At 45.5% G+C, this 9,053-nt stretch overlaps 1 protein-coding gene and 1 long non-coding RNA gene across 2 annotated transcripts in view; one reads left to right on the plus strand and one right to left on the minus strand.

Moving 5' to 3' along the window:
* The window catches only part of LOC109293702, a 17,952-nt gene extending 16,924 nt beyond the window's left edge, over nt 1-1,028 (plus strand). The window contains exon 2 of the long non-coding RNA XR_002096363.1: nt 801-1,028. This is a non-coding gene — a long non-coding RNA (uncharacterized LOC109293702). The remainder of the gene's footprint in view (nt 1-800) is intronic.
* The window catches only part of SLC25A33 (solute carrier family 25 member 33), a 15,828-nt gene that overhangs the window by 2,482 nt on the left and 4,293 nt on the right, over nt 1-9,053 (minus strand). The window contains exons 3-6 of the mRNA XM_019511773.1: nt 7,483-7,560; nt 5,768-5,868; nt 2,216-2,282; nt 259-539 (exon numbers count right to left, since the gene is read on the minus strand). Coding sequence (XP_019367318.1) covers nt 259-539; nt 2,216-2,282; nt 5,768-5,868; nt 7,483-7,560 — 527 coding nt within the window. The remainder of the gene's footprint in view (nt 1-258; nt 540-2,215; nt 2,283-5,767; nt 5,869-7,482; nt 7,561-9,053) is intronic.

Genomic DNA, 9,053 nt, shown 5'->3' on the forward strand with positions numbered 1-9,053 from the left:
CGGGGGAGAGACAAGGGGGGGGGGGGGGGGGGGGGGAACAGGCAGCCAACTTCTTTTAGGAAGCCTTGTTATTTAATGAACAAAGAGCAATGGGAACACCAAAGACCTCGGTGTAGATGCATTCAGAGTAAGGTGCATCTCTAGACAACAAGGGTGTCTTCTGAAGTTAATAACTTTACAGCATTGCTGCCCATCAGTTAGCACAGACCAGAGGCAACACATGTACCACTCAACTGGTAAATGGAAAGGATAACGTACCATGTGGATAAGCAATACATGAGGCACTGCCCTTAGAAACTGCAGCAGCAAACATCAGTCCAAAAAAGTTTGTGGAGCTCCTCTCAGTCCCATTAGCAGAAGGAGGCAGCTGGGCATTCTTCAGGCGCTTCTTTAAGCTTTCATAAATAGCAAAGCAGATAATGGTTTCAGAAATACCAGCATAGGAGGCAGTGAGGCCTCTGTAAAAGCCACGGATGCCTTCTGTCTGGTAAACGTATCTAGCACACTGCAGAGCATTCATGGGCTTGGAACCCCTGACTCTAAAAAGCAAAAAAAAATGAAATTAGAGCAAGATAAAACATTCGTATGGAAATGCTGCAAGCGATAAATAACCCAGGAGGAACAAGAATGGCTTGCTAAATGTAACTGCAAGAATCTAGGACTGCTTTGCAGAGACTTCAATGGCTCATTATTGTTGGCATTGTAGTCACATTTTGAAGGCCAGGAGCAGGACTGCAATGCTAACTGTGCAAGCTTGGCTTTTCCAATCAGTTGATACATGCTTGTGCTAATCTTTTCAGGTCGGCCTGGCTACTCTGTTATACTGCTTCAGCGATCTAAACACTTACCACGGTAGAGGCACTGCTGTAAAGTGAACCAGCAATTTCCTTCCAGTCCAACTTTAGCCATAGACAATGGCCTCCTCCAGGAGAACTGACCCTTCAGGGTAAGTGGCAGCATTCAATTCAAAGGAACCACCTAGTGACTTGCTGGACTTAGTCTTTATAAATAATTTATAAGATCTACAAGCCAGTGGTCACTTTCATTTTCAATAATTTCTTGGTAGCTGCTGGGATCCTTCTTATCTCACCCACCTGACCTGAGACAGCAGAGGGGGAAAGCTGCCTTTCTAAAGACATATTGTTAACATAGATTCATAGATGTAGGGTTGGAAGGGACCTTGTAGATGTAGTCTGACCCCCTGCCCTGGACAGGAGAGAAAACTGAGCTCAAATGATCCCAGCCAGGTAATTGCCAAGCCTCCTCTTAAAGACCCCCAAGGTGGGAGCCAGCACCACTTCCCTTGGAAGCAAAACTACTCAATTATTGACATTTAGGAAAAAAAATCCCCCAAAACATGTTCCTGTTCTCAGTGTAGATAGTGGTCAGTTATTGAGGATCTTAAATTATTGCAGTATATGAACCAACTGTTAAACCCACATCTGTAGAATCTCAAGCCAGTGTTACTCTCCGTATTGCCTAAGTGGCCTTTAGTCCTAGCCTTTTCTAAACTGAACCCAGCAGGGAATCTCTTTGATACTCAATATGGCCTCCATTCCAATCGTATACAAGCACTTCACAATAGTCAATGCTTTTATCTTCTTAATGTCCCTTTGGTGTAGGAAAGATTTTACAGGTGGGAACCAAGGCACGCCAAAGTTGCACAGTCTGGGCTAATGCTAGGACCTGAACATAAGAACTGCCATTTACTGGGTCAGACTGTTGCTCCATCTTGCCTAGGATCCTGTGTCACACAGCGGCAGAGAGCGGATGCCGAATGGGTGAGCAAACAGGATCTGAGCAGATTTTTTCCACACTTCCTCTCCCACTTGCAGCATCCACCATTTAGGGTCTAAGAAGTTCTGATTCAGAGACTGGACCCCTAACTCCCACGCTCAATAGCTATCGATGACCCTTTCCTCCAAAAATATGTCTGATCCCTTTTTTAATCTGGCTAAACTGTCAGCTTCCACAACATCTTCTGAGTCTCCAGCTAGGACCCACTGGGTAGTGGTAGTGACCCTTGTCAAATTAAAGTGCAACACTGACAAGTTAAAGCTGTACCCTAGTCAGCTAGAAGGACAGTGCCTTAAAGGTTGTGGTGGTTGAATTGGGTAGGAAGAGCTTCATTATGGACTCATGGATGGAAGAGGCAAACATATTTTGGAGCCTCCCATAAATAGTGTCAGCCAGTTTCTCTCAATCAGTTGCTTACTTCCGTTCCAGCTGCATTCTGGTCTTCACCATCCATATAGGGTTCATCATGGTATTGGTGACAAAAGCTTAAAGACAGAAAGAAAACACACAGTTTCACGAAGTGTGTGCAGTGGCTTCAGTAACTAGGCAAATATTAAGCTTTAATGCTACCCAGTCCCAGTTGGCAGGTTTCAGTGAAGAGGTTCAAGACAAGAAGTGCAGGCGGGTAAGTCTGGAACCAAGGCACTGCCACAGGACTTTGCCATAGTAACCTTCAGAGGTATTTGCTCTGTTCGCTTCAGGTACTACAGCGACAGGTGTGTTAGGGAATCTCATGTACCCAGGCTGCTATAAACAACCATTTGCAAGATTTAATATTTACCGACTGGGTTTACAATAATTTATTAACTTCTCTTTTACTGAACTGAAATCCATGGGCAAACCATCCCGATGGGATATTTCATGACTCTAGGTGGTGCTGTTGGGCCATCTCATTAACCAAATCCACTTGTAGTTAAGGGTTATTTTAGAATGGCTTTTAAATGGGCATTTTGGCAACTTGGTTGGAGAGAGCTGATGGAGTCGTCTTGCAGTAATATTCCCACAACAGTAAGCTACATTCCCCAGACTGACAAAAAAAGAAACTCAAACCAATAGTTTGCCTAAAAAACACTTTAGTTGAAGGTTTGTTCATTTCTACTTTTGTCCTCATTCCGAGGAGCATTATTGTACTATTTCTCCTTCGAATTTAAAAATTACCAGTAATGCCAACTGTTGGGGAAAACATCACAAGAATCAGGATTTTCAAGTCAAAATAACTCCGGCTCATGATCTCCAGATCAAATCCTCAGATCTCTGGATTTTCCCAGCTGGTAAGTCTGTGGGGGGGCAAGGGATGGTTTGGGGGGGGGGGACTGAGGCCCCTATGCTGAGGGAGGGAGAGGGTCAGGAACAGGCCCTGGGGCTGGGTGGGGCAAGTTGTCCAGAGGCATCGGGGGTGGGGGGAAAGGGGCCTGCAGTTCTCTGCAGCAGTGTGCACCCCTGGGGGAGACGGGGGGCATGTGCCCCCTGTAAGCAAAGGCAGGCTGCCCACTGCAGGCTCAGGGGACTGTGCCCTGCTGCCTTTGCCCCAGGAGCTCAGCCATGTGGCACCAGTGTGCTTCCTGCCACCAGGTGGGCAGGCAATATGCTGCGTGGCCAGCATGCCCCGTGTCAGCTGCCCACCCAGCAAGCAGCAATGGCGTTGCACGGCTGAGCTTCTAGGGCAAAAGCAGCAGGGCACAGAGCCCCAGCTTACAGTGGGCAGCCTGCCTCTGCCCCATGGAGGGCATGTGCCCCCCATGCATCTCCCGGGGGTATGCGCTGCTGCGGGGAGCCAACCCCCACACCCATCGCCCCTGGACAACCCGCCTCAGCCCGAGGGCCCCGTTCACCCCAGCCCCTGCTCCTGCCCCACTTTCTCCCTCACCATGGGTGCCTTTGGTCTCCTCCCTCCCTACCTCTTCCCTCTCCGGCCAGCCCTTTCCCCTCCACTTATCAGCTGGGTGCCATCTTTGTCTCTGTTTGTTCCTCACTCCCAAGCCACAGCCCCTCCAGCCCTGCCGCTGCCTCTCACTCCTGATCTGCAGCACTCCGCATCTTCCCAGGGTGTGTGGGGACCCCCTGCTCCCCAGGTTTCAAACCCCCCACACTCCCTCCCAGAGCCCCCCACCTCAAAAACAGCATGTCATAATTGACATGCTAATCTCTTGGTTTTTTTTAAGAGTTTGTCTCATGATATTTGGCATGGTGGGATTGGTAATACTGAATTACCACTTTGAAATAGAACGTACACAACTTTAAAAAATAATTTTCAATTAGGATATGGTTCTTTCACAAGCCAGGCAAATACACATGCTGCATGAGATCCAGGGAATGCTGTTTTTTTGAAGTTAACAGCTTGCTTCCTTCTAGTTTCCCAGTCAATAAACCTTTACCCCTGGTAAATATCCATGGAAGCAGTTTTGCTCCACAAAAGGATAAGGCACCAACACTCCATTGCTGGTCATCACTCAGTAACTGCAGTACTTATTCTACAGATACTTTTAACACTGAGATTTTACAAAGGAGTCCAAAACCTTATCTGTACACAGGCTGTACAGCTTTAACTACTGCAGTATCATTCAAGTGGTCTGTCCTCCCTTTCCGCCATGTGCGGACTGTTTCATCAGCACAATGTACCTACCTTTACCATTATAAAGTCTATCTGCTTTGGCATATCGGCACGCAGACTAACGTTGTGTCAGTAGAAGTGGCTTGTTAAAAATATAGAAGTATGATCGTCCCCTGTGCAACAGAGTTATGCTGGCACAAACAAAACCAACCACACACAATCAATCTATGCGTAGGTTGTGCCTAAGGTATTGCGTGTCTTACTCTGACTGAGTCACCTTTAGGCATGTTAAAAAATCTCAGCCTCAGTGCCTTATTCTGCAGGGTGACTCTTACATCCAGCAGGATTCAAAATTGATCATAATCTCCAGCCTCCCACAGGGTTATGTCAACAGTTAAGCATTTCTCTACAGAGGCTGACTACGTGCACACAAACCTACACAGGCATCTACTTGGTGTGTTCTGGAGTTTTGTTCCCCCTCTCAAAAGCATTGGAGGGACTTTTTGAAAACATACTAGTCACAGCTTCCCACAGCCAAGTTACATAACTGGTGCGTGTAACACCGATTTATAATAAATTCCTTCCTGTTTGCACTGATACTAAGTTGCATAAGACAGGAGCTGCAAAACTGCCAGATGTAAGAAAAGATGCTCTGCAGAATATCACTTTTTTAGCTGTGCAGGAGTATATTCCTTACAAATCCAGGGGTAAGCTTGGGTATATACAAATCCAGGGGTGAGCTTGCCAAGTTGCCTCCTGTCTCCCTGTTTTGAAGATAACTGAAAATTCTCAGTTCAACAGCTTTTAGTTGTAACCATGCCTTGCACTTTGTTTCCTGAACTCAGTCACCTCTCTTGCTCTCGGGCTTTTATGGGGGTCATTTGCTAGGCACGTTTCTTAGAAAGACTCGCTTTCTTGACTCCCAGCAATGAATTCTTATGTTTGCCCACGCAAGGAGCTCAAGCGCATATTTTCAGAAAGAGCCAATGATTTGTGCACATTAACACAAAGCTGCTCTCTCACTGCACCACGGTAGTACGCAGTGGGCCAATCAGATAGGGCTACACTATTCCTGGCACCATAGAGACAGAGAAAACCCTGTTCTGCTTTCCAATTCACTGCAGAATTTGCTTGAGGGGTGAGGATGAGGAAATGTACTTCCTGCAGCCCACAACAGCAGCTATACTGTACAGGGGAGTGGCATGGCGGGCTCTGCAATAATGAAGGGCAGTCTCACGTATACAATTATTTCATCTCTCCCTCTGAAGAGGTTTTTGGAACAGAGCACAAATGATTGTGGGGGGGGGCTGCGATCCCGGCTGGACAGTACAATCGACAGAATTAGCCCACTACAGGAGGAAGGCTGGGTAGCTTGAAACCACTGCAAAACAGCAAGGGAGATGAACAGCTATTACCTACCTGCAGAGCCTGCTGAGCAAATGTGCACAATGTTGCTGTTGGGCACAAAAATGCTATTGAATCGCTCCTTGGCTTTGGAGTAGCACGCAAAGTAGACAGCCCTGTGCAAGAAAAAGGAGAATTTCATATAGAGGGTATCTCTAAACATTCAACTCCGACTACTGCTACCTTCTTCCCACAGTCTAAAAACAAGAGGTCTCTCTCAAAAGGGTTCTGCCCAATTTTTTTGGTCTAGAAAAACTCAGGCTCAGACTGCACCAGCTGCCACAGAGCAAAATGTTTTCCTTTTAAGTCAACCCAAAATAGGAGGTAGCATAGTCTGGTGGCCAGGACACAAAACTGGAGAGCGGGGTCGCTGGGTTTTAATCCTGGCTCTGCCACTAACACGTAGGGGCCTGTGCTCTCTCTTTCAAAGAGCTGGGCAAGGTTTCTTGTTCTTTTAAATGCCTCTGCCAGAGAAGAAAAAGGTGACGTTACCTCCCCGCCACCATCTTTCCACCTCCCCTGCTGAGGCTGTGCCACCTACAACAGCCTCATGTTTAGGATGCTCTCCTGGAGGGTGGGAGGTGTCACTTTGAATCCCTTCAAGCAGCGTCTCCTCCATCTCTGGCAGGAGCTCTAACCACTATTGTATCAGGCACAGTGTCACGTCTTTTTCCTCTGCAACAGCAGCCCCTGCATTTGCCCCCATGTGTTAGGCATGATCCAAGAATACCATGAGATGACTGCCAACTTTCTGGCTCCGAACTGGGCTTAGGAGTGAGAATGGGGCTGTGCTGCTCTGCCCTGGAACAGTTCTCAGCATTTACAATAGAAAACTCTGGGAACTTTCAGTGTCAAAATGTAAGGCACCTACCTGTAAGGCCCTTTTTCGGGATCTGACCTGTAGTTTTTCACAAGAGTGCTAGATCACTTTACAGAAGTACTAATAATATTATTACTCAGCTTTTCTGCACTCACAAACTTCCCAATTTATGACCAGTTCCCCAAGTCATCCTTTCTAACAAGCTGTATATACAAGCTGCTTTCCTTTTTAAAATAAACTAACTTGCTAGTACTAAATGAAATCCATTCCATTATGCAATATTCCACCATTCCCAAGCTCCCTCTGCTTGTCTCTGTCTTGTAGCTAATGAAAAGCAAATATCAAGAGGAGCAGCTTGGATACATATCTAAGAAATATTTTTTTTGAAACCAACAGAACTGGCATAGAAAGCCTGGTAGCTTTTAGGTGCAGTAAACAGACATAAAAAGCATATGAAGGTGTTCTCTTGCCTTCTCTAAATCTGTACCTTAAAATGTGCTACAGTAGTATTAAACGGTAATATACAACCCATTTTGAGTTGTGTAACACAAAAAGAATGGCTCAATATATACACAAGATTTATTTTTCACTTACATATCACTTTTTCTTCCATTGATCTGCAACTGCTTTACAAAGAGGAGTAGCCCCTATTTACAAATCGGGTAATGAAGGTACAAGAGTTAAAGAACCTGTCCATAGTCATTTAATCTGTGACAGGCCTGCTAGACAGAGGCCTACAGTTATCTTATCCCTGATAAACAGTTAATTCTTTAAGTGAACTATAACCAAACCTAGTTTAATAAGAACCTTGTAAACATCTTCACTGTGAATTTGAACACGGAACGGTGTTTGTGACAGCCTTAAAATACGCCTTTTTATGTTTATTACTGAGCAATTTAAAGATCTTTACCTTGATGGTGCAACCCCAACCAAGTTTGGACCCAATCCTCGGAAAAGCGACCTTGGTCCTTCTTTTTCCAGAATTGACCTATAAAAAACAATACATGGGTTTAAAAATAAAATAAAAATCAACAACCCTCTATTCTGGCAGATAATAAGCAGTGAGAAATCATAAGTACACTGGTAAGTGTTAAAAATGAACCCACTGGCTGTCAACCTTAGTTGAAAGCTACTCAACTCTCAGTCTCTTCTTTCATATTAAAAAGTAGGCTATTGCAACAGAACACTAAGGACACTGCAGACAAGTCTGTATCTGTGTCACGAACACAGGGTACTACTTCAATCATGTGAAAGCTATTGGGAAATGGGTTATTAGAAAGTCAACAGAGACCACAAGATAAGTCAGTTCTGAAAGACAAAGGCATCTGGCATTCTTTGTAACACTGCTGTTCCTTCAGAAATTTGCTTTCCAGGTGGGGTAGAGGGAAAAGGCATTACTACTCGAGAGCTGCACACGTGTGTGGTTGAGAGACATTTCTAACTGATGTCCATCCTCCAGTGACTCACTGGTCATGGCTAAGCAAATGCAGGAGGCTGTCTGTCCTGCTCCATCCAATACGGGATGGAGGGTGAGCAACGGACCCCCTACTTGCAAACTGTCAACATTGCCACTTCTCCACTGCAGCCAGGCAACTCTATATTCTCTTCTCTGAATGGAAGCAATGGGCAGAAAAACTATTCGTTCTGAGGCCTTTAGGGGCAGATGTGTGACAGCATTACAACAGCAGGAGGAATCTATTCATTCCACGTCCAAAGAGTGCATGATACTCCTCTGATGTAGCTGGAGCTCCAATCTTGACTATCCAAAAGACCAGAGAGTCACTGTTTTGTGGGGCCTGAGACTGCCTTAAAAATTAAGTCCCCCTTGCCTCTTTGCCTTCAGGTGTCTGAGCCTTGACGTTATAATGAGGTCACATTTTCAAGCTTTTCACCACAAGTATAAGGACTTTTTGTAATGTAAATCACAGCTTTAATTTAATCATTAGTCTCCAGGACCTGGAGCATTAAGGACAGGACCAAGGGAGAACAGGCAGCAATGCAGTCACTATACTGCTGTCAGTCCAAAGCCATGGTTAAATTGTCTTTTTTATTTTCTGAATTTTAAGACCAAATTTCAGGCATCAATGTCATGCAGATGAAATGGTTTGGATGCGTTCCAAGGGCATCTGCCAATTTTTGGTCAATACCTTGCTACAGAACATCACTACTGGAGAGTCAGACTGTGCAAGAATCCTTAATATTGCACGAGAGAGATATATTTAAAAAGACAAAACAATGGTTGACTATTAGCTGGTGTCCCTGTACCAGGTTTTGTCTACCAAAAAAAAGGCCACCCTTGAGCGCCACAAAAAGTCACTGTGGATTTCAAGTAGGCTGGCCTGCAAGGCTCTCCTATTTAAGCCAGCCCCATCACATGAAAAACTTGCAAGGAAGTTCAAATAGCTGCCAGGGACAGTTCACGTGCATCTGTCCTTTTGGTTCGTGTGTCCCTTTCCCCCCCCCCCCCCCCCCCCCCCCCCC

Source organism: Gavialis gangeticus, unplaced genomic scaffold (genome assembly GCF_001723915.1).
Source record: "Gavialis gangeticus isolate Ggan-Ray unplaced genomic scaffold, GavGan_comp1, whole genome shotgun sequence".
NCBI lineage: Eukaryota > Metazoa > Chordata > Crocodylia > Gavialidae > Gavialis > Gavialis gangeticus.